Below are 27,939 nucleotides of genomic sequence, written 5' to 3' on the forward strand. Positions count from 1 at the left end.
ATTAACTAAAATGATGCATTGGTATTTGTGATGAAATGCTTCTGCCCCCTCTTTTTCATATTCTTTGTTACAGGGAATGGCACCCTAGGTAGTGGAGAGGAGATGGAGGGTTATATATGGAAAGAAAAGTGAAGTAAAAATCAATTTGAAAATTTGAAAAAAGAAAAATTAAAGAAATGGATGAAAACAGGAAAGAAGGCTGGTATAGAGATATTGTTGCTGCAGTGATAGAGGAATCTATACACATGTGCCAGATTTCACATTTCATCTTTTTGTATAATACAATGAAGCTGTAAATGAGATTAATATGTCTTGACTACAAATGAAATGCATCATACATTCATTAAGCTCTTATCTTTCACATTTTTAAATGATACAGGATAATATATGTATTTAAATGAATCACAATTACATATAGAACTTCACTATCTGCTAAAGCTATGCTTAATTTGAAAAATATCATTAAACAGTTATTCTGGTCAACACACTGTGATAGGAAAAACTGGAAACAAAGTGGGTGCCCATCAATCAGAGAATGACTGACTAAACTATGTTCTATGAATGCAATGGACCATTGGACCATAGGCAGACCCTGATGGGAATATTATTGCTTAGTGAGTCCAAGACCCGAATTTTAGAAATGAAGAAACTAGGGGCACAAAAGTAAAGCTGCTTGCCTACAGCTATCTAAGAATCTAAATAGCAGAGCTAAGATTTGCAACTGAGCATGCTTTCAACTATACCCCCATTGCCTCATAAAAATAACCAAAGGGTTGTTCAATATCAGAAAATGCCCAGTTCTTCTAGTTTCCTGATAAGATAACTAACTAAATGAGGCAGAAAGTACAGCAAGACCACTCACATTCACTCCAATACTCAGTTTCCTCCTTGCCTGTCACTTAAGGAGACTTGTACTAGACAGGTCCTTGAGACACTCTCTCACCATTCAACACATGTATGTACTCACAGAGCACAAAAATGAAGTTTTCTATTGAATGGTACATGTATTCTTTAAAAAGGTTTGGAACTACTCCATGTTTTTATAATTCTTCTCAGCAGCTCTGAATCAGCTCAGCGCTCAGACTTTGCCATTTGCAGGCAGGTTTTGCTGAAAGGTCTTTGGCTACCTGACAATTTGCCTAAGTGGATTTGCTACTGCTGATCACCTTAGGGGGGAACTGCTGCCACTAAGTATCCAAGGAAGACAGGAGGGGAGTAAAAAACAAAACACGTCTTCATTTCAAAAACTCATTTGTAAATATCAGACATATAAGGCATTCTAAATTCTATAAAATGCCTTTTTCCTCTAAATTTCTTGAAATTCCACTGTTTTTTTTTTAAAAAGGAGATAATCACAGAACTCCTGAATCTAATAGGAATCGTTGTTAAAATTTTTATAAGATTATTATCTCAATGTCAATTATCATGAATTTACAGAAGAGAGGGTAAAAACCTATTATAGCTATCTGCGAATGGGACAGATACAGGGATTGGGGGGACAAAATATTATCAATAAAAATTTACCTAAAAAACTGCCTGTAGTTCTACTGGAAGGGGAACTAATCATCTATGATTTTCAAAGACACGTATTACTAGAAAACCACTGACAAAGGAAAGAAAGACTAAGAAATGCAAGACCTGTGTAACTCTTACAATCTGGGATGCTGTGAAGTCCACAGTATGACAGAAAGAAGAGGCACTTTGGAGGTTTTGCAGTCCTTTCTCAATTTACAAAGCAGAAAACCGAGGCCCACAAAGGGGAAGTCAAAGAGCCACTGTAGAACACAATCTGTTACTGACAGTACTGGTGCTAGCCGACATTTTGAGACTTATCCATATATGATGAAGAGGGTAGTTTTGCTGCAAAATTGTTTCCTTTTCTGTGAAGTGTCACAAGCACCAACATGGATGATGCACTTGAAATCTAGATGTAGTTTGTTTAGTTATTTTAATAAAATATCTGAGTTAATCAGGACAACTTCTACATAAATAAAAGTGGCCAAGAGAAGGGAGATCGGGAAAGCGGAACAAGTGACCTGTCATGGATTCACATCGTGCACTTTTCCTCTCTGTAAAAATGTCCACCTGAATTTACATGACGACAGAAACTCTGTCTTTAGAATGAGGATCTTACTGACGTACAACAGAGATGGCCAGGTACCTGCTGCTGCCCTTGCTGAGTCTGCTGAGTGGTCTGCTGGTTAGCTGAATTACTTGCTGCTGCTGCAGCAGCAGCTTGCTGTTGGAAAAGACTGGCAGGATAGACTCCCCAAGGAGTGACTCCATAGTACTGGTGAGGGACCACAGCAGGCCCTAAAATGGTGAAGAAAAGTAAACGAGGTTTTAATTAGGAAATACACTAATAATTAGGCAACATAAGCAGTACAAATTTAAGAACTCAGTAGAATCTATCATCTAAGAGAGAACTGAAAATAATCTTAACTGCAGAAACTGTTATAGGAAACTGATATGTATAATACGCTATGATGAATAAAATATAGGAAAATGTTATATGAAGGGCTTTCACTTCAGGTATGAGTTGGACAAGACTGAACTCAAAATTCTCTATGGACTCTGCGGTTCTATGACTTTTTTTAAAAAAACAGAAAGAAAAATGTGATACTAACATTACATTTGTATCAACCTACAAGAATTTATTAAGCATTTACTAAGTGGCCAACACTAATAATGGTTTTCTATCTCTGGTATCAAGTGTTAAAGATATAAGGAAAGACAAAACCATGGTCCCTGTCCTTGGGAAACTCACATTTTAATGGAGGAGACAACATACAACTGGGAACCTGCAAGATACAGATAGTATAAAGAGGGGGTATTTTCAAACGGAAAACAGGAGTACTAAGAATATTTATAAAAGTCTGATTTTATTCTGACTTCAAGTTAACAAATACTCATTTTCTCTCCCTCCCCAAAACACCACCCTAATAAAGGAAAGAAGAGAAGGGGGGCAAGGATTTATTAAGCACCTACTACGTGAGGAGCACCGTACTGAGCTCTTGACAGAGGTTTGGGGTGAGGATCTGACAGAAGTCAGATAAGTCAGTAAGCACTGGTAAGTATCTACCATGCACCAGGTCCTGGGCAAAGTACTGAGTGGTACAAAGGCAAAAGTCAGTTTTCATTCCTCAAGAGCTCACAGACTAATGAGGGAAACCACATGCAGCAACTATGTGCCACAAAGCTACATATAGTATAAAGTGGGGATATTCAACAAAGGAAGATACCAAAACTAAAGGGAGCAGGGAAAGGCTTCTGCTAAAAGGCTGGATTTCAGCACGGGCTTGAAGGAAACCAGGGTAGCCAGAAGCTCAATCATCCTCCAGATGAGGAAATGGCAAATTCCAGGTATGGGAACACTGAGTTGGTTTGTTTGTTTGCTTTTATATGCCTAATCTGATCCAGTGATTGACCTTTCTTTTTTAAACAACCAAATCATTTTGAAGATTATTATTTTGTTACATGGTTTGAGATATGGTGATCCTAAATCAGTTTCTTTCTCTTTTTTTTTCATTACTTCCCTTAAAATTCTTGACCTTTTATTCTTCCAGATTTCATTATTATTTCTTTTAGCCCAATAAAATATCCTTCCATAATTTGATTCTCATGGCACTTCTCTTTTGTAGTTGGATTCTTGAGTTTGCTGGATATCTCATGGTAGATTCAAAAATGTTTTGTACCTTCTGTTTTTCTATTGAATGTAATTTCTCTCTCTCATCTGGTGAAGTTTTGTTGGCATCATATAGGAATCCTGATGACATACATTTATATTCTTCAACTTTGCTAAGTTTATTACTGCTACTCATTTTAGTTGACTCTTTAGTACTCTCTGTGTAAATCATCATATCTTCTGCAAAATAGTAGTTTTGTTTCTTCTTTGCCTCTAGGATTTCAATTTCTTATGTTATTACTAAAGTTACCTTGTCTTCCATCATGTTAAATAGTAGTGGCAATAATGGGCATCCTTGAATTAGTCACTCATGATCTTAAAGGAGTGGCTTGTAACTTTTCTTCATTACATACATTGTTTGCTCTTACTGTTAGATACTGTTTCCTATATTAAGGAAAAATTAATGACCATTGGGATTCTGACCTACAACTTTCTTTCTCATTATCTCCAATTAAGGTATCAGAACCAGGGATGGATCATAGAAAAAGATGGAAGTATCCCTTCTTTTACTATTTTTGCAAACAGCTTATATAAATATTAGGATAACTCTTTGTAGGATAAAATTTATTTGCAAATTCTCGTCCATGAGTCGTTTCTTTTCAGAAAGTCTTTTATGACTTGGCCAATTACATTTTTTTTTATATTGGGTTATTCAAACATTCTATTGCTTTTGTTAATCTGGCTATTTTATCATTTAAAAGCATTCATCCATGTCATCTAATTCTGACAATTTCTTTTAATTGCCCTTGAACTGTTGTAACTTCACCTTTTTCATTTTGGTATAAAAATTTTGATTTACCTGTTAAATTTTTTTTTTAAAAATCAGAATAGCTTTGATTTGTTAGGCTTTTTTTTCTTCAAAGCATCTACTTGAATTTAGCAATAAAATTTTTTAATTTCTTGATCTTTAGAATTTCCATGTTGTTGAGTTGAAGCATGTTGACTTGTCATTTCATCTCCTGCAAATTTGTTTATTCTTTCCTTTTTGTTGATGAAAAAGCATAGGGACAGAAATTTTGCCCTGAAAACAATGTATCCCAAGTTTTACTATGTTGTCTCAATATGTTCTTTAATGAAATAGTCTATCATTTCTACAATTTGTTCTTTGACTCACTAGTTCTTTAGGATTAAGTTATGTAGTCTGTAATTAAATTTTAAATATTTCTTTAAAGGCCTTTTCCTGAATATGTTTGTTTATGGCATTGTGATTAGTAAATAATATGTCTAGTACGTCTTGGTTTTCTACAATTTTTTGGTGAGATAAATGATCAATGTCTATAAAGGTGCCATGACTAGCTGTGAACTAAGTAGCTCTTCTGTTCCCACTCAGTAAACAAGAGAGATCTATTTGTAATTTTTCCGAAGTCTGTATCAGAGCCTTAAATGTGTTCTTGTTTATCTTTTGGCTAGATTTTTCTAGGTCTGAAAGAGGTATAATGAGGTGCCCTATTTTAGTTTTATTGTTTCTTTTTCACGGGCAAAAATTTTAATTAACTTTCCCTTTAAGCATCTAGACTGATGTGTGTGTGTGTGTGTGTGTGTGTGTGTGTGTGTTACTGATATTGATTCTTGATGATGCCTACAGGCAAATGCTTATATCTTTTTATCATGTCAATATTACTGTACTTATCTGAAAACATGCTTGTTGCCACTAGTTTTTTGACAATTTTTCTATTTGACTAAATTAATCTTTCCAGTTGACTCTAGTATTCTCTGCATAAGTCGTCATATCACCAGGGGGAAAATGGTAATTTTGTTTCTTCTTTGCCTGTATTTATCTCCCATGAATTTGCTTTCCTATCTAAAGTCACTGTATCTTGTACTGTGTTAAATAGCAGTGGTGATAATGGGCATCCTTAAGTTCAGGTGAAGCATACACCTAAGCTTGTTTCAGAACCTCATTTTAACTCCTGGGTATTTTCATTTATGAATTTATATTTATATTTATTATAAAATAAATTTATATTTTAATTCCTGGTTATGTTTCAGGCCTTCATTTTATATCCTGGGTATCTTTATGGTTTTAGTTTCTTATAAACACTATATTGTTAGTTAATTCTTTCTATTCCACTAAGCTTTTCTCTTCTATTTCACGGGTCAATGCATCCCATTTGTGTCAAGATAAGAATTTTTTGATCCCCTTCATCCTTTCCTCTTCTACTTTCCCATCTCTTTGGCCCCACTCTCCTCTTTAAAAAGAAAAATTAGAAAAAGAAGCAGTTAGCTAAATATATGCAAGGTATAAATAAAGGTCAGTCTCTACTCCATTCTTCATCTCATCTTCTTGACTCATCACTGATGATGGAGTTTTTCTTTTTCATCTTGTATACTCCCTCTTCTGACTTGGAGTTTGGTTTGCTTATGAGTTGAACTGTCAAGAAAACGTGGAGACTGAGGTGAGCAAGGAAAGCATTCAGGAGCCAAGGCATAGGCACTGAAAAAGCATATACTCAAAAGGAGTACCATCTGAAAGGAATAGCGATTAGTCCAGGTAACTGAATCCTATTACACAGAAAAGAGTAAAGCACAAGGAGACTGGAGGGGTAGGGATGATAGATGGTGTGAAAGGATTTAAATGACAAATAATTCCTATTACCGAATAAGATCATGAAATAGTCAGAACTGGGATTTAGAAGGTCATTCTGGCACCTGAGTGGAGGACAGTGAGTGGGAAGACACGAAGCAGAAGATCAAGCAAAAGGCTGCTGTAACAGTCCAAGTATGAGAGGATGAAGGCCCGTACCGATGTGAAAGAGAGCCAAAGGACCAAAAAGAAACAGACATATTAAGGAGATGCTGTGAAAGTAGAATGATGAGATGGGATACAGACTGAAGATGGGGGATAAGTTTAAGGGAAGAGTTGGAGATGATCCTGGGTTGTGAGCCAGGGTCTCTGGAACTGCCCTTGACAATAATAGGGAAGTTCAGAAAAGGGAAGAGTTTGGAAGAAAAAGCATACAGATTCCGCCTGTTTCAGACATGTCAAATTTTAAGATATCTAAGAGGTACCCAGCTAGAGATGTCTAATGTACAACTGGAGATGTAAGACCAGAGGCCAGCAGAGCAGGTAGGACTGGATAAATAGACTGGAGAAAAATCAACATAGAGATGATAACTGAACCCAGGGGAGCTGAAAAGAATACCAAGTGAGACAACAGATACAGAGATGAAGGCTTAGAATAAGCCTTTGAATGAGACCCATGTTTGGTATGTATGATATATATGAAAATCCAGCACAAGTGACAGAAAAGGAGTGGTCAATGAAGAAGGAAAATCCAGAGAGTAGTGTCACAGAAACCTAGAAAAAACAAAGAGTTATCCAGTAAAAGAGAGTGATCAACAATGTCAAAGGCAAGTGAAAGGTTAAGAAAGATTAGAATTGAGAAAAGTCCATTAGATTTGGCAATTAAAAGATCACCAGTAACTTTGGAAAGAGTACTTTGAGGTTGAAAGCTAGACTGAGATCTTTTCAATGTACCAAAAAAATAGAAACTAAGGAAGATCCATCAATAGAGGAATGGATGAACAAATTAAGGTATTTGATTATTATAATGTAATACTATTTGACATAAGAAATAATGGAAGGCATGATTTCAGTTAAACCTGGGAAACCTTGTAAGAACTGATGCCAAGTGAAATGAGAAGAAGCAGAACAGAGTTTACTATAATAACATCATAAAAACAACTTAAAAGCTAAACAATAAGCAACTACAATTCCAGAGGCCCCATAGTGAAAGACAGCACCCACCTTTAGTCAAGAGAGGGCCTTAGGAGGCAGACTGAGACACTGAAGTTGGGGCATGGCCAGCACAGGAATTTCTCTTGCATGATTATGCCTATTGGTTTTAAAATTCCCCCACTACCCCCCCGCCCCCGGAAAAGGGAGAGAAAATGGATTTTTCTTAATTGATAATATTACATTTAATTTTTATTAAAGTAAGATAAGAAGCCAAGGCTCCTAGTGTAGACAGCTTTCTCAAGAAGTTTAGCCCAGAAGGAAAGGAGAAATATAGTGCAGTAATTAACAAGGATGGTCAGCTTAAGTGAGGTGGTAGTTGGTTTTTGGCTATTTTTTCTTTAAAGGATGAAGGAGGTATGTAAGGCATATAAGTGCAGCATGAAAGGAGCCAGCAGAAATTGAGAATTGAAGTAAGAGTGGGGATGAATGGGGGATAGGGAGATGGAGGTGGTCATTAGAAGGTTTGCCTTGGCAAACAGAAAGGCCATCTTTTAATGTGTAGTCATTATAGATTCCAAAGAACTTTCTTCATATCTTTTTCCATAACCCTATGAGATACAGGAAAACCTTTACAGCTTCAGAGAAGTAAAGCAACTCGGTGGCAGAAGCAAATTTATCTATCAGCTTCTGAAAAGCAAAAAATAAAGACATGACACTCTTGTTTGCTCTAGCATTAGAACAGGCTGGTGATTCATTTCACACATGAATGGTGGTCACTTCTGTGAAGCCTGCATCTACATAATGCAGAGGCAGGGTTCAAGGTAGGGTTTTGACTTTTCTAATACAATACAACTTTATTTTAAAATATTTAAAAAAATCCTTCTTGGATGAGTCCCTCATACCTGACTTAAAGCCATCCTCAACTTAAGTAACAAAGCCAGAGAGGATCAGACTTGATGGCTAGGTCCAACCCAAAGCACTGCTGAAGTCGTTCTGTGGCTTCCCACATGATGTTCGTTAATGGCAGAGGGACGAGATAAACCACTGAAGGCAAGATGCCCAAGGGACAGCCTCAGAGTTTCCAGGCTGCATCTCTGTGACTAAGCACATGGATGCAAAACTCTGGATGGCCCCAGAAAGTTAGGGGTGCAATTCTCAGGCATATAACCAAAGACACGGCAGAATCTACACTTTTCTCCTAGTTTGAAAAATTGCATATGTTACTATACATGAGACAAAGGATTGGGAAAAATACACAAGGCTCGCCAATAATTTAGGGTGCCCTACAATTCCTTTGTAGAATCCAAGAATCATAAAGTACTTCAGCTAGATTTTTGTAACAGAGATCATGAATTTTTAATTTATGTGTTATCACTGGCTCTCCCCAACAAGGAATGCTTTCCCTCTTCACTGCTGCCTCTTAGCTCCCTGGCTTCCTTCAAGAAGCTAATCAAATCCCAGTTTCTACAAGGACGCTTTCCCTACCTCTACCCTACCCTTCACTCTCTACTAGTGACTTATACCTCTAAGAGTTTATAAGGTATTTACAAGGTATACCAAGCGTTGTACAAGAAGTTTTAGTACAGTTTTAAACAATGTATTTAAATAATTACGTGTTGTCTCCTCCGTTAGATTATGTACTCTTTGAAGGCAAGGGTTGTGTTTTGCCTTTCTTGTATCCCCAATGCTGGGCACATTGTATGTATGTAATTATGCATGTTGACTGACTCGCTGACACACAATCTAACCTCCCTGTATATGATCAATAAAGAAAACAGGAGCCAGGAGATTTGAAATGAATTTATCTAAGATACAAAAATACTGACAATACTGATAAAAATATGATGGGGAGGAGTTCACATTTTCTGTTTGCATCAAGAAAAATTGCTTCAAGTATTCCATCTGGCTCAGTTTTTGAGTACATATAGCAAGGTTTGCATCACCAAACTATGTTCTCAGTGAGGGCAAGTATGTCATCATCGCCAGAACTTTGAAATCCGGGAAGCGGCTCTTCATCTAACGTAACACTCCTTGGGATATTTGAAAAACATCCTTCTCCAATGGAAGTGGATAAAAAAATGAGATTCTGTTCCACCCAACAAGCATCCAGTCCACTTTCTCTGCATTTTCACCTTTCTAATAGAGGTGAAGCCCCTCTCAAACTGAACAGAAATGGCTTCAGAAGCCAGCTAAGAAATACTCAATCTGGGGCAGCTGGGCAGCGCAGCGGATAGAGCACCGGCCCTGGAGTCAGGAGGACCTGAGTTCAAATCTGGCCTCAGGCACATAACACTTATTAGCTGTGTGACCCTGGGCAAGTCACTTAACCCCACTGCCCAGCCAAAAAAAAAAAAAAGAAAGAAAGAAAAGAAAAGAAAAAAGAAAAAGAATACTCTTATCTTTACTAACCCAAGGCCAGATATATAAGACAAAAACTAGGTGCCTTAAGCTTCAAAACATCTAAGAATCTACATTAACATTTCAAATGCCAGAACTATTCAGAACAGAAAGTATATTCTTTCAAATCACTCAAGCTGTAATAAAAAGGAAAATACTCATTCTAAACACCTCTCACAAAAAAGTACCAAGCTGTAATATTAATCCTTTCAAATCTAGTCATCCCAAGAAACTCTTGGTTACCTATAACATCTAATTCATCCAAACAAGCCCACTGGACCAAGCTTAAACCTGCACTAAGGCTTTTGGGACCCTCTGTAGACATCACATAAATAGTCCTGAGCATGTCTTCAGATAGAGGACTCTCAAAAGGAAGGACCCCTACATTAATATGCCACTGACTGTTTTCAAAAATCCTTTGGGCATTAAGACTGGGTACTCAGTAACTTTCAGAGAGGACACTAGGAACACTGACTGTCAGCCTGACATGCTGAGGAATAAATAATTAAATACTAATAATATTTTCTGACAAAGATAAGGAGAGGAAGCAGAACAGAATGGAAGAAGTGTCTACTACGTGCCAGGCACTGGACTTAATGAGTATTTTACAAATATTATCTCATTTGGTCCTCATAACAATCCTAGAAGAGAGGTGCTATTATTATCCCCATTTTAGATGGGGGAAACTGAGGCAAATAGAGGTTAAGTGACTTGCTCAGAGACACACATCTAAGAAGAATCTGAGCCTGGATCTGAACTCAAGTCTTCCTGACTCCGGCCCAGCACTCTATCCACTGCACCACTGCTTATACTACATCTGAAAAAAACAAAAGAAAGCTATACTGATTCAAATGTATGAACCAGACAAAATGAATTCACATTCAATTTCATAGTTTATAAGCACCAATTATGAACTATCTCAAGAAGATGAAGACTTCAAAACTGAATACTATTCTGTGACGCTCAAGATGAGTTTAGACAAGGCATGCCCCTGAAGACTACTGAGAGTAAAGCACATTTATTCTGTCGTAATGTAATCATTTCAAAGCAGACTGAAAGAGAAGGGGAAAAAACCACTCCAAGAAGTTGTGTGCATCTCACCTAGAGTAGCTGCTGCAGCCAGTCCTGCTGCATAAGGATCCGTCCCTGGAGGCGCAGCACTGATGATGTATGGATTGGGGACAAACGCAGCGGGAGCTAAACCTGCTGAAAACAGACCTGTCAGTGAAAACAAACTTGACTAGAGCTGCAGCCCTACCTGGGAGCTCGGCAGGAGCTGGGACGTTAAGCCTGGGCTGGAGGAGAGGACGACAAAGCATTCTGTTGGATTTAATGGCATGGAGACGGGTAACTTCCTTCACTAAGGAAGTATTAATACAAAGCACTTTACTGATGTTTCCAAAATTCAGCATATCAACTACAAATACTTTATTTTATTTTCATTTTGATCCACCAAAGCTGTTTTGTACTACAGGAAACCTCCCTTACCAATACCAATCTACATGTGCTTTGTGATAACAGAGATATGGAGGGCCCTGCAGAGGTATTCAAAAGCTTGCCCAGGTCACACAACCAAGGCATGTGTCAGAGGCAGGATTGGAACCCAGCTTTGTCTGATGCTGAGGCTAGGTCTCTATCCAACATACAATACTGCCACTTCTTAGAAACCTGGCAGAGAACAAACAAAAAGATACCAATATCTTAAAGAAAGTAACAAAGACTTTTGCAAAGTTTGGAGGGAAAATAATAAATAACTTCTTTCAATCTGAAGGTATTTTTAATCAACTTTTTCCTAAAAGGAAATGAGCTTTTAGTCAAGGTTAAAAACTACACACCCATCATTCCAAATAAGCCCATTAAGCTTTATTGAATTGTTATCAGTTTTATGAAAAGCAGCTCTGATTCTCTTCTATTCTGTAGAAGCAGCAGAATGAGGCAAATAAAAAGATACACATTTCTATTCATCTGATAATTCCTTTATACATTCTCTTGAGGTGGCAACTTTATTTCAATTAAAAAAGACTAAACTTTTAGTGCCTTCCCCCCCCCCCCCGACCTATTCTACAGAAACTGAAAAAAGAACACAATGGAGAGGAAAGGGAGCTTGAGATTTAGTTAAAACATAAAAATGAAAAGATCCTATGATCAGAGTAGACGGGAGGGATAACAGGCATGTGTCCTTTAGAGGAGGCCAAGGAACTGCCTGCCTCCTTAATGAGAATAAACTTTGGTCCTCCAGTTTACCTTGATAGGTGAAGGGCAAATCAGACTAGTTATAAATGACAGGCAGAGAGATAAAACTCCTTCTATCTATTTTAATCAAAAAGAGCTGGAGTTAGCCAGTGATTTCTGCTCAATCTAAACCTAGGAATCTAAAAAGTGGTGACAGCAGATGAGAGTCTAAAAATGGAGAAACATTTCTCTCTTACCAGGTATATGTTCTACAAACTCAGAGCCTGAGGATAGCACTACTAAGAATGCAGAGGATGTCACGGAAGAATGTGGGTCAAATGGAGGCAGCTTCTAAGTTACACTTTCCATGAGGTTTGTTCTCATTTTCATGGTCAATTTATTTTTATTATCAATATAAAGAAGTATATACTTGTAGGATACTCACAACCATGGCCCCATTATGCTTCAGTGGTTCATAAATATGACATACACAACCAAGTCCCACCCAAGAACACCCTAAAAGGAGCTTCAGTAAGCAAGATATTGCCAAATGAGACCTAGTCAAAGCAAACATAGGTAGACTGAAGACACCAATCAGAGTTCAAATCTCTTACTAATGTGTCCTCCTTTATTTTCCCAAAAGATAAGAAGGCTATTCAACATCATGCCCCATAATTGAGGGAAATCACCATTATTGTGTTATAATCTCAGTGAGAATAAATTTGTCTAGAGGCAAGTAAGAAGGATTTGAAAATTTTAGTCCATGGGGCAATTAGAATTTGGCAAAAATCACCATTAACTATGTAGAAATCTTCCCAAGTGAAATAAAATCTTCCTGACGGTGTTTCCTGTACCATCCACTCTCTCCACTTGTGCCCAGCCTCAGCTAGTGCTGGCCTGAGTAGTCGCCCACCATCATTAGCAATAGATGCCTACAGAAAAGATGCACCCTGCTGACAGACTTACCGATGTGAGGTTGATGGGCGGCGGCTGCCAGGGCATACTGTTGTTGCTGGGCAGCTGTGAGCTGTTGAACAGCAAGGGCATTCGGTCTTTGGAAGAGCTGAGACAGAAGAAACAGGACATGTTGAAGGAAATAAGTCTGCCCAATGAAAGAATTCTACAAAGTCCCTATTAAAAGAAATGTTTACAAAACAGAATTCAGTAAGCCTTAAGCGGTGTGACATGACAACCTACACAATCCATAGCCTGTAATCTGTTGCCCCCCCTAACCTGCAGGCAAAGGAAAACCTTCCAGATAGGAAATGTTTACCTGTTTCCCCTTTCTTTTCTTCCCACCCCCAATGCTCTCATTTACTTAGCAAAACAGGACTTTGTCTGCAAAGGCCAATCATTGCAACATCTCATATACTAGGAAAACTCCCAACTTCCCCTCCACCAGTACAAGAACTTCTGTAAAGGGGACAGAACACAGATCAATTTAAGAGTACAATCCCAAGTAAGTCACCCCAAATGATGCAGTATTATATAATTCCATTCCTTTGTTCTATACACTATGGCAATTGGGCGGAAGGGGGTGCACAACTTTCCTGTAACTATTCTATTCATCCAAGACAAAATGACTTTACACAAGCAAGTTTTTAAAAATACTACTTTCAGACAAAAAGTCTATGGGGAGCTAGAAACTTAGGTCTGTATTTATTTATTGGTGGCTTAATGAAATATATTCCTTTTATTTCCTGGTCATCTAATCTGTTCCTTTAGCACCTAACAGGAAATTAAAGGACTATTGTTACATGATGACAACAGGGTAAATAACTCTGAAAACGATTTTTAAAGACTAACCATGTAACACTTTAACAACAACAAATTATCAAGCATGATCAAACTTCATTATGATAATGATACAAAGAATCAATCAGTCAACATTTATTAATGAGTACTATGTACCGGGCACTGTGCTAGATGCTAGGGATATACAAAGACAAAAAATTAAACAATACCAATCTTCAAGGAGCTCACATTCTATTGAAAGAAACAACATCAACATATATAAGCATACAAAGAATAAATCCATACACAAATTAATTAGGAAGAAAGGTCACTAGTAATTGGAGGGGATAAAGAAAGGCTTCCCATGTAAGATGATATGAGTTATCATAAAGGAAGGGAGAGGTTTTCTGAGGCAGAGAAAAGAAGGGAAATGTATTCTGGGAATGGGAGGTCATTGGGGGTGGGGGGGAAGGCAATTTGAGATGAGGAGCTGAAAGAAAGCTCTCTATAGTTTGGCTGGACCAATTATGGCAGCAGTGTAAATATGTGGAGTATGGCATGAAGAAAAAAGAGAATGGAGGCAGGGAGAACAAATTAGAAGGCTATCAATGAGCAATGGAGGTCACTGGAACTAGGTGGAAAGAATGAAACAAGATATGAGGGATATGGAAACTACATGGTTAGTGGGATAAAGAGTAGAGGAGAACTGAGGCTAACTAAGAACTTTCACACTTGGGTGAATAGAAGAATGGTGGTACCCTCAATAGAAACAAGAATTTTCTGGGTTTGTTTTTTTTCTTTATGTTTGGTTTTCTGGGTTTTGTTGTTTTTGGTTTTTGTTTTGTTTTTTTGTTTTTTTTTTTGAGGGAGAGACTAGTTTTAGAGGAGAATATAATAATTTCCACATTGGACATGTTAAGATGCCTATGGGATATACCAGTAGAAAAGTCCAGCAGATAGCTAGTGATGTGAGGCTAGAGCACAGTATGGTCAGATGCAAATCTGAGAGTTACCTGCAAAGTGACGACAACTGAACTGATGAGATCATCAAGAGAGAAAATATAGAGAGAAAAGAGAAGGATGCAGGACAGAAAGATGTGGGAGATATCCACAGGGAGGGTGTGGGGTATGGAAAATGATCCAGTAACGGAGGTTAAGAATTAGTTAACCAGGTAGGAAAATAAAGGAAAACCAGGTAAAAAAAGAAAAAAGAGAGAATACAGTTACAGTCCAGAAGGGGCACAAGTTATTCAAGAGATAGTGATGATCACAATGTGAAAAACTGAAGAGTCAAGAAAAATGGTTAAGGATAAAAGGCCTTCAGATGGAGCAATTAAAAGATTGTAAGTAACCTTGGATAAAGAAATTGGGTAAAGAAATCGGGACAGAAACACGTTACAAAAGCATAAGAAATAAACAAGAGGTGAAGACTAGAATAGAAATAAGCACAGATTTTTCCCCCTATGATTGTGACTGAGGATATAAGGATGAGAGCTTGAGAGGATAGCATAGTCATGTTAAAGTTTTTTAAGGAAAAAGGTGACTTGGGCATGTTTGGCAGCAGAAGAGGAGCCACTGGATAAGGAGAGATGGCAAAAAAAAAAGGAGGGGGGAAGAAGAAAGAAAAGGAGATAGTCAAAGAGATAAGCTTAGAGAAACAAGGAAAGCCAGAGAAAGGAGGGAGGATGGAATCAAAGGTTAGTCTTAGAAAGGAGAAGAGGGGGCAGCTAGGTGGTGCAGTGGATAGAGCTCTGGCTTTGAAGTCAGGGGGACCTGAGTTCAAATTCAGCCTCAGACACTTGACACTTACTAGCTGTGTGACCCTGGGTAAGTCACTTAATCCCGACTGCCTCACTAAAAAGAAAAAAAGAAAGAAAGAAAGAAAAGAAAGGAGAAGAGGTCTTCATCCTTACAAAGGAAGAGAAACTGAGATCTGATTAAGAAGGGAATGATGAGGTATAAAAATGGGAGCTCATAAATTCATGGATTTGAGAGTTGGAATGGACCTTTGAGATCATCTAATCTAATCTACTCATTTTATAACTGAGGAAACTAAAACTGAGTGAGGTTAGGAGATTTTCCCAAGGTCCCCAAGGTACTAAGTGGAAGAGATGGGTTTAAACCCAAGTAGTACTTGAACTTCAAATCTCATGTTCATTTCACCTAACCCTGACAGACGGTTCCTAGTAGGAAGCAAGGGACCATGCTGAGAAGGAGAGAGAAAAGAGCAGTCTAGGACACAAAGAGAGAAGAGATCTGGGAATCACCACATACACAGCAACAAAGTCAATTGGGGAAGAATAAAACAACTGGTGTGCAGCAATGAAAGCCAAGAAAAAGTTAAGTAACAAATCTATCTTTTCCCTGGCCACAGTTGTGGCATCCGTTAGTAGCATGCAGAAGCGGGAAAGTAGAAGGCGAAAACACAGGATGTAGCAGTAAACCAAGTCTGGTCTTCAGCAGTAATGAGAGAATAAGAATTTAAAGAGAAATAATTCTAGATGGGGATTTGAAAGTAGAAAAATGGGGGCAGCAAGCTACCTTGGAGTCAGGAGGACCTGAATTCAAATCTGGCCTCCGACACTTTACACTTGTAAATATAGCTGTGTGACTCTGGGTAAGTCACTTAACCCCGACTGCCTCAACAAAAAAGGGGGAAAATAAAAAGAAGTAGAAAAATATAATTACTACGCCAGCACTAAGTACAAACATGGTTTAAAAAAAAAAACAACAGTTTACTCACATTCTGAGAATAAAGTAGACATTTCTACTTAGTTCATTTTCTTCAAATGAGCTCCTTAACAGTACCTAAAGTAAACCCAAGTGGCTAGGAAACGACTCTCTGAAGCTGTGACCTTTTCAAAACGGTACCTAGTGTCTCATTCACAGAAGGCTAAGTGCTAAGGTACAAGGTGACTAGCCAGCCATCTGTTGTAAACACCTCCCCTTCAAAGGCAGGGCTCTTTAACAAGAGTGTCATCATTCTACAGAACTGGCTAACTTACAGTAGTCAGTAACACACTGTAAGATTACAATGATCACACACATAAAAAGAGGATCATTTTTTATATTGTTTCTTTAAAAAGCAAAAACAAAAGGCTGGGTGTGAACATAGCTCTATCTACAGTTGAGAACACAATTGTTCAGTGAAAAATAACTGGAAATAGATTTTTGCCTCTACAGTCGGTTCTATTGAAAAGAGCTAACTGGTGGGAAAGAGTTATCCTCCAACAAGTTACACTACTGATTCCCAGGTCCCTTCCTACTGTTTAAGCTTCTCTGGAAAGAAAGGATCAAGGAAGGAAAGTTCTTGGAAAAGTCAAAGGCACCACGGAAATGACAAGCATTATGAAGCTGCATTTTTAGAAGTTTCTGTGGATTTTTCTAAAATCAAATTATGTTCAGAAAAAATTATTTTTGCTCACAAAGATGATTTGTACAAGCTTGAAATAGTTAACCATTCATTCAATGTCCCATCAAAGAAAACTTCTGAACAGCTTGCCAAATTATCACCATTTCCCACATATTAAAGGAACACCCCAGTTGGGTCCACTGCCTGCCTACATACAAGTCATGCTGCCAAGCTTAAAATGCAAATTGGCATTCCTCTGACATTTATTTTATCCTAAGGTCTAAGGGAGAATGTGTGGCTAAATAAGAGAACCGTCTAAGAGTACGACAATTGATTTAACAATTTAATTTCTAAATCTTTTATGTTCAGCGTAATGTTTCTCCTGCTTAAAAAAACTCTTCCATTAGACTATTTTAAAGTTAAACAAATTTTTAGATGAAGTACAAAAAAATGCTCATTTGCAACGGTGTAAGATTTCAACTTGGGTTTTTGTTGTTACACAGAAAAAAGAAATATAGCCCATTGATAATAACCTAAAACAACGTATGGCAGATACAAGTAATTGTGTGCTTCTATAACTACTTCAATAAAATCAGTTCTACCAAAAAAAGCTTTAAAATATATATATTTTAAAAGTCGGTGCACAATACTGATGAGAAATAAGATTCACATCCACTGGTGTTACAGGAATTTCCAGAAGATGAGTTTTGGAAGGAAAGTTCTATTACACCATTACTGAAATAGTCACCAGAATGTCAAAATACTCTTTTACTCCAAGCTGGGAAGAGAGTTAAGAAGCTATTAGGACACACATGACTCCCATTAAAGATCAACTTGAGCCTAACATTAAGTACCATGATTGACATTAAATTTGCATCAGAATGAGGGAAAAATACCTTTTCCCCACTTTAAGTCTTAGCACACATTGTGGACCTACTGAGCAAGCAGCCAAGATGAACAACCTGATAGAAAAACCAGAGATCATTACCAAGTCAAATTTTAGGGAAGGCAAATTCTGGGTTAATGACCTGGGCAGGTCACAAGATTTTAAATAAAGTTGTACTACTTGATAAATTAAGTAAAACAAATTTCACAGCAGCCACTGACAGTAAATGTTAGAAACAAATGGCAATCTTAGTAAGCATGCACAGACAGGCAGCAGCCTACAAAGAAATCAACAAATGAGGAAGAGAAAGAGACTTTGCCAGCCTATCAGATCCCTTGGCTTAAGGATTACTATCCATGAGGCTGGTTTCTCCCTACCACACACCACCCACATCAAATCTAAACTTGTCTTCCTGGCAGGGCCCTACAAATGCAGGCCTCATTCCAACCAGCCAGTCACATGTCCTGCCCTCTCTGCAGCATGGGCTTTTGTCTTGAGCCCCACCCACCATTCTCAAGGATCAGGATTCTGCCTTTATTTTCTTAGCACCTTCTTCAAACCCAAAGGAGTCACATTCACAGTCAGTATTATACTGACTTGTGAACATTTCTTGTTGTCTCAATGAAATTTTAAGCGTCAATAGCAGAGGATATTGTCTTTGTGTTCCTATCAGAATAAGCCAATATTTAAATGTTGAAATGAAGGTTACCTCACCCCAAATTCTCTAGTAACATAAATTGTGCCCATATGTTAGGACCCATCACAAATACTAGTTCTTCCATTAAATCTTTCCTGCATACTCTAGAGCCTTCATTAATGTCTTCCTTATTTAAATTTGGCATACAAACGAGTGGGAATTAAACAGGCAATCTCCTTCCGAAACATGCACAAGACATCCAGAAACACTGCTATCCCCATCAAACCCTGTCTACTTCTTTCTTCTCCCCTTCCACCCGGAATCACTGCCCTTCTGAGCCCCAGCTTCTATTTCTCACACCACCGCCTAAAACAGAGAAAGGTGGCAGTACTGAAAGTGGCTTAGAGAAAGAAGAAGAAGGAAAGGCGAGTGAGCCCCGTCACTACTTATCCTGTGCTGTCCTCACCCCTTCCCGTTAGAGCCATGGGCTGTTCCCATCCCACCTCCCCACCACCACTCCAACCATGCTCTTCAATCAAGGGGCCTGCTACCACCTCAGCAGCAGTTAAGGGTAAGGAACGAACCCCTAATCCCACTTTGTGTTTAAGTATATTCCCACTCAAACCTGCCAGTTTTGAATGCATTTTTTTAATTGTCCGGGATGGCCAAATACACAAATACCTGATGATCAGGCTTTGGGGACCTGTCCTGGGACCCTAACCACCATGTATAATATTGTTTCAATGGGAAAACACATTCTGAGTTCCAAAGAGCTGACTTGACTTACAGCCTTAGTCTGTCTCTAAAATGTTGGATGCTCTTCCCTGTTTCATGTAGCAGCCTAATCCTCACAATGATAGTACTGATTTTGTGGATTCTGTCTTTGACTCCTTTTGTGTCCTCTCTAGCTCCCAACACAGGAATTAGGTAATCGATAATGAGAGAATAAATTTAAAATTCCTTCAGAGCCAAGTAACAACAAACCCTAACAATTAAACGACCCTTTCTCAGTAAACAACATGTGGTTCCCAATCTTTTGCTTAATGCTCAAACAACTGAGTCTCCATTCAAGATTCTCCCTGCTCTGGTTCCATCCTGTCTCCCTAACTTTAGTATCCAAGTTTTCCATGGCATACTCAGTTCTAGTCAGGTTGGCCTATGTGTTGCCCTCAGTGCCCCATGGTCAACCTCTTTTTGAAGCCATTATATTTATGCTACTCAAAACTGGGAATGTCCTTCTCCTGGTCACCCTTCAAGTTTGAGGTGAAGGCCCACAACCTAGATAAACCTGATAATCGGGCTTCTTGTTCCAGACCTGTTCTATCTCTCTCCTTCCTCTAAACCACCCATTAAGGTTCTAGATTCATCCCTATACCTTTCCATGAAAAATGTGCTCCTTAATCCTGCCCAAATCCATCGTCTCCCCGTCGCCTGAACTCATATCACTTACTGTTGATTTGACTCTGGAGGCACTAAAAACATTTTTCTATTCACCATTAAATAAATCTCATATGAGTATGTCCTGCCTCCTCAACTAGACTGTAAGCTCCTAGAAAGCAGTTATTTCTCCTTCAGGCAGAAGCAAACAGTAGATACACAAAAAGTTAAAATAAATTTTTAAATGGGGCAGTAAAAGGCTAACTTAATTAAAGCCTAAATATCTCAAAAAGAACCAAGAAAATCTGTCTCTGAAGGGCTAAATACAATGATTAAAAGAAACACTAGGGCATTGGAGGCCACAAAAAACCAAAACAAAACAAAAAAATCTGTAGTATGTAGCTTAATGAAGAAGGACAATTAAAAATTTCACCCATGGTACAAGTCAACTACCTTTAGGACAAATTCTGAGAGGTCTAAGAGAGGTCCTCTTGTTGTCCTGGAATTTTGTTGTCCTAAATATTCTGTGGAATCTAAATATAGAATTTTAGAATTGGAAGGGACCAAAGTTGGTTGGCATATATCTATTAGTTTGACACCAGTGGACCATCAGCTAAGACTTAGAAATCAAACTAATCCCCAGCAATATTGTTCCTAGATCTATGTCCCAAATAGATGAAAGAAAGAGGAAAAAGGACCCATTTGTACAAAAATATTCGTAACATTTTTATTGTGATAGCAAAGAACTGCAAACTAAGACAGCGTCCATCAATTGGGGAATGGCCAACCAAAATATGGTATATGAAAGTGAGGGAATATAAACTTGCTGTTTAAAAAAAAAAAATAGAGGAAATGGTTTCAGAGAAACCTAAGAAGACTTTTATAAAATGATGCAGAGTGAAGTGAACAGAACCAAGAAAACAATTTATACAATAACAGTAATATAGTAGAGACAAACAACTCTGAAAGACTTAGGGACCTTGATCAACACAATAACCAAACACAATTCCAGAGAACTCAAGACAAAATATTACTCACCTCCTGACAGAGGGATGGTAAACTCAAGAGCGTATTTTTTAAATGTGGCCAATTTGGGAATTTGTTTTGCTTGACTATATATGCTCATAAGAGAAGTTTTGCTTTTCTTGGTTTTTTTTGGGGGGGGGGGAGAACCACATGGAAGGGAACGGATCTGAAAATAAAGTAATTAATGACAGAATGTGGATCTAAAAATGAAATAAATTTTAATTTAAAAAGAACACTAATCTGTATATTCAGGTAATTATAAAATTGTAGGATTTCACTTGATTGGTATTGTATATTAACAAAAACATCATGGCATTTGAGGATGAGAGGAAGGTGGTGTTCAAAGTGATATTTTGAGCATATATTTTATTAATGATGTATGAATAAAAAGAACAAATAACAATATCAACAGACAGGAGGTTAGGAAAGATTAATGTAAACACAACAGAAATAACATGCCCATTACTGAAAGGAAATCAAACTTTCTTGTTACCTTATGGTTGTATAAAGGAATTAAGACAATAGGAGGCTAAAGGGAATATTACTTAGGGATCATGATATAATTGTTCTGGACATGACACTATCAAATTCAGTGCAATCTACCGAGAGCAACAAGGGAAATTAGACCCTTTACAGAGATATTATATAGCTAAAGCTCATCTTCTACGACCCTTTTTATGCCTAAAATCCTCATGTCTCAGGAACTAGAGGACTTCCAAGGAAAACTGAGAGGAAACTAAATACCACACATTATGTACCAAAATATATGACATCTTGGAAGCAAACGAGTATAACTATGCAAGTTGACACGTACACAGATATATATACATAAGGGTTAAATATTTTTAGGGACTCAAGAACTGACTTTTACAATCTGATTTTTTTGACTGGCAAAAGAAATTAAAAAAAAAAAAATCAAAGGAAAATCCAGCAAGAAGGTAAGGAGAGTTAGAACAGTTAAGAAAGAATGAAGATTTCTAGTTGAGTAGATATTTTAAGATTGAAAGCACATTTTTCTACAGTAGCTAGGAAAATAGAAATCAGTTCTTGCAGTAGTCAGGAATGGCCAAAGAAGAATTGGAAGAGTAGAATTTGAAAGAAAAAAGTTTTTTCAGAAAGTATGGAATAGTTTGATCCCGTGGGTAGCTGGACAGAGGAAACTAGATCAAATAATTTCAATAAAACCTGTTTTCCAAGTTGGAAAAAATTGGAATAGACACAGGAACTATACTGCGTTCCTGTACTTCCCTACGATCTAAAGCTTAAACCTTCATTATCATCACTCGAAATGACTAGTATGAAAGCATCCTGCTATTGAAATAACTCAACAGGAAAAGGGGAATGAATGAAAGGAAGGAATTTTATGTTCTTCAGTATATGTACCTAAAACAAAAGCCAAGATCCCCTGGCAGGGGGCACTGTATGACAAGGAAGGAAGACAGAGAGATGGGGTAAATGAACACAAGGAGCCACAAATGAATAGAACATCAGTCTAAAATGCTACTGTCTTCTACGAAGAATTTCCCATGACCTTTATTTTAACAACCAGGAGTTGGGTACAGAGTGGACACCCAGTCATAATATCTGAATAAAGAGATGAGATGGACAAGTCTTTTGATATATCTTTCTGGATTAAAAAAAAAATCTGTGAATTCAGTATCAGTATTGAAAGAATAAAATATCTACAAGTTGACTAAGAAGTTTTTTGGGTTCTTTCCCTAACAAATATATAGTAAACTCTCTGTTATCTGGCATTCTATCGTAAATCAGGAATAAATTTTTACTAAACCAGGATTCCTATTAAGCTTGTGTTTTAAAAATAAAAACAGCCGCCAAGCAGAGCCAAGATTCCCAGCCATAAACCATACCTATATACCCATATGTCCCCAACCCTGAAGATTTTCTGGAAACCTTCCCCCCCCCAACTTATGGTTATAAAAACTCAACATCATGAAAATTATATTACTATGAAATGCCTTTGGAATCTCTTAAATTCTAACTTGCCCTTCATTTGAAATCAGGAAAGATAGTTACTTGTTGTTGTTTTAAAACCCTTAATTAATAAGGCAAAGCTGTAACTTAATAACACTCTGTAGTCATTTTAAGTACTTCTATAAAATTTCTGGAAATACTCTCCTTTTCTCCCCAAAAGCCAGGAGGATCACTAAATACCAGACCTACTGTCTGGCAAGACCCTAACCCTAAATTATTATTATTATTATTATTATTATTATTATTTGACGTACACAAGGTAAAGTCTTCTAACAAGTTCAGAAATGTTATTTTAAAAGAACCCACAATCTTACTGGCTTCCACTTCAATACTTCAAAGATCCAATGTTCTCACCTTGAATAAGTTATAATCCTTATAAACCTAAAGAGTTTATATGGCTAAAATAATTAATTCCATAACATTTAACCCTTTAAAGTTTAGAAAATCACTTGACATACACTGTACTCCTAATCTAGCCTATGAAAACTCTGAGTGGCTTTTAGTAAAAGTTTATATTCTGATTTGTAGAAAATGTAGTAATCCATAAATTTTTAAAATAGCTTTTTATTAACCAGAAAATTCCACTCCTGACTATGTCTGATAACAGAGAGTTTGCTACTAAAACAATTAACAGTGGGAAAACGGTGACAGGGACAGGTCATACATCTTACAAACACTTGACCCCAAGTTTAACAGAGGCCCATGAGTTGGCCCTGGAGTCAGAAGACTTGGATTTCAAGGCCTGACTCTGACACCTCCTAGCTGTGTGATCCTGCCCAAGTCACTGAACTTCTCAGTGCCCCAAAGCAATTCTCTAAGAATCGACATTACAGAGGAAGTACTGATCTACATTGGTGGAAGAAGTTTCCTTACTGAGAAATACCCACACCAATGAAATCTGGTCCAGGCCAGACCCCTTAATGTGCTTACTGAAGAGACTGGGAAGAGGGTGACAGAGACACACACAGTACCTGTTGTTGAGAATTGTAGTCAAAGAGTCCCACAGTTGCTGCTCCTGAGTCCACAGGTACCTGCGTGCCTGAATAATCAAACTGAAGAGGCTCCATGCCAACATGCTCCATGGGGTCCAAGGGGACACTTTGGGACTCCATGTTGGAGAAATCCTCCACAGGCTTGGCACCATTAGTGCTGGTCAGCTGGGCTAAGCCCTCAGAACCATTCTGGTTTGGACCCAGAAGATCCACTTCATTAGCAGAGTTCTGGCAATTACCAGGGGTACGGCTAAACAGAAAAAGTAAAGGGCATTAAACCTTATTTTGAGGGGGAATACCAAAACAACGAAAGCTAAGGACAACGTCCCTGATATCTTTAATCATCAATAGTAGTTAACATTAGCAACCACCAGAATTTGTTGTGGAACATCTTTGCCACAATGGTTTAGAAAAACCAGAGATTATTTCTGGGTTTTATAACACATGCAAATCATCCTTGGAAATAACTTTTTCACCTGAAAAAACATAATTACTATCAAGCTCCGCTCACTTTACAAAATGGGAGAGTATAACTCATAACTTCCAAGAAAACATTTACATATGCAAAGCTGGTAACATTAAAAAAAACTGTTTAAAGCTAGGTTTATTTTTAAAAAGATGGTTTTTAAGTAGAATTTTTTGTTTAATGTAAAAACCTCAAATAAAGACCTTTGTAGATGTTACCTGGCTATAACTCACAAATGCTCTTTGACAAGAAACAACAGGTAAATTCAGAAGTGTACTGCTGGCTTAGGAGAAATCACCCTCCCTAAGTTACGATAATCTAGAACATTCATAGAGTCCTTTCAGTTTTACAGTACAGTATAAGGATGCAAAAGGAATGTGTGAGATGTGCTAAACACATAGAAACATAGAAGAATGTGATTTCAAAGCCAGCAGGTGGGAGGGTTTTGGGATCTGGATATCCAACAATACCGTCCCACCATCACCAACAGAAATCCTGCAACTAACGCAAAGAGTTCCATTTCTCAGGGGAATAGGCTATGACTTTCCCCTCAGAAAAACATTGCCAAGGTTGCATGTCACATGAAATTATACTGAAAGGAAAGGGAACCCAGGATCTGATTTGCATGAGTTCCATGGTATTAATTTCTTCACATGAAAGAACTTTTTTTTTTAATCATAAGTATGTAGATTAGATATGGTATGCTGTATGGTTGAGATGGGTAGACCATTAGTATTCTTTTAACAACAGATCTCATCAGCGTAGGTCGACATTAAATGTTTTAAAACTTAAATTCCCATTGACAAAAGGGGAAGGCAACCCAGAAGTGTGCTGGAAGTCAAGAAGAAGCCAACCTGCGATTTAAAAACTCACACATGAATAAATGAGTTGAATGTATTGGGGGAGGTGGGGGTGGGAATGGGAGGGAACAGGGACTACTACAAATATTATCATCATGCCTATTTTCTATTCTTTCAGGGTAAGACCTACCAACAGGATGGAAGGGAATCATTATTTGACAAGGGCCAATCACTTAGCCTGTCTCAGTTTCCTCATTTGAAAAATGGGAATATCTGCTCATCAGGATCCACTCAAATAATGAATGTGAAGATTCCTTGAAAAGTACAAAGCACTCTATTATATGCCCCACCAACTCTTAGAAAACTAAGCTCTACCTAATGATTTACGAATATTCACACTTTCTGATCTTATAAAGCATAGCCTATGCTAGATAGACACAACTCTATGGAATACTACTTTCCAAAAATAAACAAGGAAAAACCCACAACCCCCATTCAAAATCAGAAGTGTAAAAAAAAAAAATACGAACCTAAAATCTTTGACGTCTGCATCAATCCCATTCTGTACTGGTAAACCATTGGTCTTGTCAATCACATCACCCTCCTCCTTCAAATCTCCTAGCTTATCTCCATCAAATGTACCCTTGTTCTTCTTTTCACCTTTGTCGTTTTCATCACTGTCTGCATCCCTTGGGCCCTGTTTAAAAAATAGCTTCAGCTTCACTAATTATCATCAATTAATATTTATTGGGCACCCATTGTCCACCCTACTATACTAAGCATTGATATAAAAAATAAATAAAAATTTAAAAAATAAAGGGAAATGGTCCCAGTCTTCGTATATATTACAATCCAATTAATGGACAACACAGAGACAAGCAGAGCACGCAAAACTGAGTTTGGGCCAAATGTGAAAGATGTATATGCATTTAACTAGGAAAAAATTCTTCTATCATTGACTCCAGTAGTCAGAGCCAAAAATGGTCTTACCATCCCAAGTGACTCCCATCCTACTTCCTCTCCTTTTCTGCCCAACGGCCACTCCACGCTATTCAGAGCTACCCCTCTCTTCCCAAGCATATTCTAGTTATAACATTAAAGTTCTTGAACCTTTTAATGTAGGAATTCTATAAGAACAAAAAGGCTGCCTAGCCTATAAAAATGAAAATGTCCCAAACTCTGGTCCGGTCCTTCCCCACTGTTAATTTAACTGGAATGCCATTATTCCTTTTCCCAACTTGTTAAGCCCGGATTCCTAAGGTCTGGTAGCCAACTCATTCATACCTCATAGATGCTTTACCCTTGGCCCCCCAAACATGCCCAACTCACTTCCACCATTGTCTCAATTTCAATCCCAAAAGCAGAACCCCTAATATATCACATACAACTAAGAAATCATTCCTAGATTTTGATTAATTTTAAAAATATTTAATCAAACAATCATTTGAAGAGGGCACTTGAAGACTGAAAAAAAGCAGGAATATTCATATCATGGTTCTACTCCTTATCATCATGCAATACATGGAACAAATGGGGTACATTAAATCTTAACATAAATGTGACCTCATTTGCCTCTGAAAAAGCTCAATCTATAAAGCTTCAACACGAAGGCCTGAAAGAGAAAGTGTCAAGACCATAATGCCATAGCTGTAAGCCTCAACTCCTAGGGGGTCCTCCATAGAAGCCAAACTTTTCTTTCCAGTTTCATAACACCAGTCAAACCAAGGTAATAGAAAAGCAGCCTTCTCCCATTTCCCCACTCCCCGTAAAAGAAAATGGAAAAAGCATAGACTAGAAAAGCAGATGGTAGAGTGAAACAAATGAAACACACCACACTGAGAAATGGATTTGTGAGATTATTAAGAGATTTGATACGCTCAGAGAACCCTATCTAAGGGTAGGCAACCACAGTTTTTATTTAGTGAGAGGGACCAAAACATGTTGTTATTCTGAGTGATTCCACAGCTGAATTTAGGTTACAGAGCTAAAATAAGACCCAGGGTTTTGAGACAGACCACATCAGGTGAGGCTATGAAAAGAAGGTCCATACCACAATGCCTACACAAGGCTCACATAATGTGGCTCAGGTGATCACAGTCAAATCCAGGCTACAGCAGGCATCCTATACCAACTTTAATAGGACATAGGCCCAAATTCTAAGTAAAACAAGAATCATCTTGGTTTACTAGAAGGACTCTTGGTTCCTGTTGCACGCTAACTTAAAGAGTTCTTTTCTCAGTTCCAACTGTCTGTGACCTTTCTGCAGCATATGATATCACGTGCAATATTCCTTCCTTTGGGCCATTAAACTGTATGTATATCTATCTCTATCTACATATCTATGTCTATACACACACACATCCATACACACACACACACACAGATACAGACGGATAGTGCTTTGTAAAGCTTCAAGTGCTATATAAATGCATTCTGCTATTATTACCATTACTGTTGATACATTCTTCTCCTCCCTTGGGATCTAAGAAACCTGTCTCCTGATTCCCCTTCAATCTTTCTGAACACTCCTTAATCTCTTCTTGCCCCCTAAGTGAAGGAAACTACATGGTTATCTTTAGCCCTCTTCTCTTTTTCACTTTAGTTGGATAACTACTAACTTCAGTCATAGGCTTATTCTTCTGATGATATTGTATGGCTGCCTGCTATCTCCAAACAATCAAAACTGTAGATGTGACACAAACAGATGGAGAAACTCATGATGAAGATAGTACACAGGCTACATA

The 27,939-nt window shown here is 37.8% G+C and overlaps 1 protein-coding gene and 1 non-coding gene across 11 annotated transcripts in view; both read right to left on the reverse strand.

Moving 5' to 3' along the window:
- PUM1 (pumilio RNA binding family member 1) overlaps positions 1-27,939 on the reverse strand; it is a 167,934-nt gene that overhangs the window by 48,579 nt on the left and 91,416 nt on the right. For 4 of the 10 annotated variants that reach the window (XM_027864408.1, XM_027864407.1, XM_027864405.1 and 1 more), the window contains 5 exons: positions 25,726-25,892; positions 23,909-24,179; positions 12,900-12,996; positions 10,863-10,964; positions 2,162-2,313 (listed from right to left, as the gene is read on the reverse strand). In XM_027864408.1, coding sequence (XP_027720209.1) covers positions 2,162-2,313; positions 10,863-10,964; positions 12,900-12,996; positions 23,909-24,179; positions 25,726-25,892 — 789 coding nt within the window. Of the gene's footprint in view, positions 1-2,161; positions 2,314-10,862; positions 10,980-12,899; positions 12,997-23,908; positions 24,180-25,725; positions 25,893-27,939 lie in introns of all 10 variants that reach the window. The other 6 variants (XM_027864406.1, XM_027864402.1, XM_027864401.1 and 3 more) reach the window with 3 other exon arrangements.
- LOC114045009 lies at positions 9,266-9,351 on the reverse strand. Its single transcript, XR_003569323.1, has one exon. It is a non-coding gene; the product is annotated as a small nucleolar RNA SNORD103/SNORD85 (small nucleolar RNA).

This window comes from Vombatus ursinus, unplaced genomic scaffold (genome assembly GCF_900497805.2).
Source record: "Vombatus ursinus unplaced genomic scaffold, bare-nosed wombat genome assembly UNPS02014775.1, whole genome shotgun sequence".
Taxonomy (NCBI): domain Eukaryota; kingdom Metazoa; phylum Chordata; class Mammalia; order Diprotodontia; family Vombatidae; genus Vombatus; species Vombatus ursinus.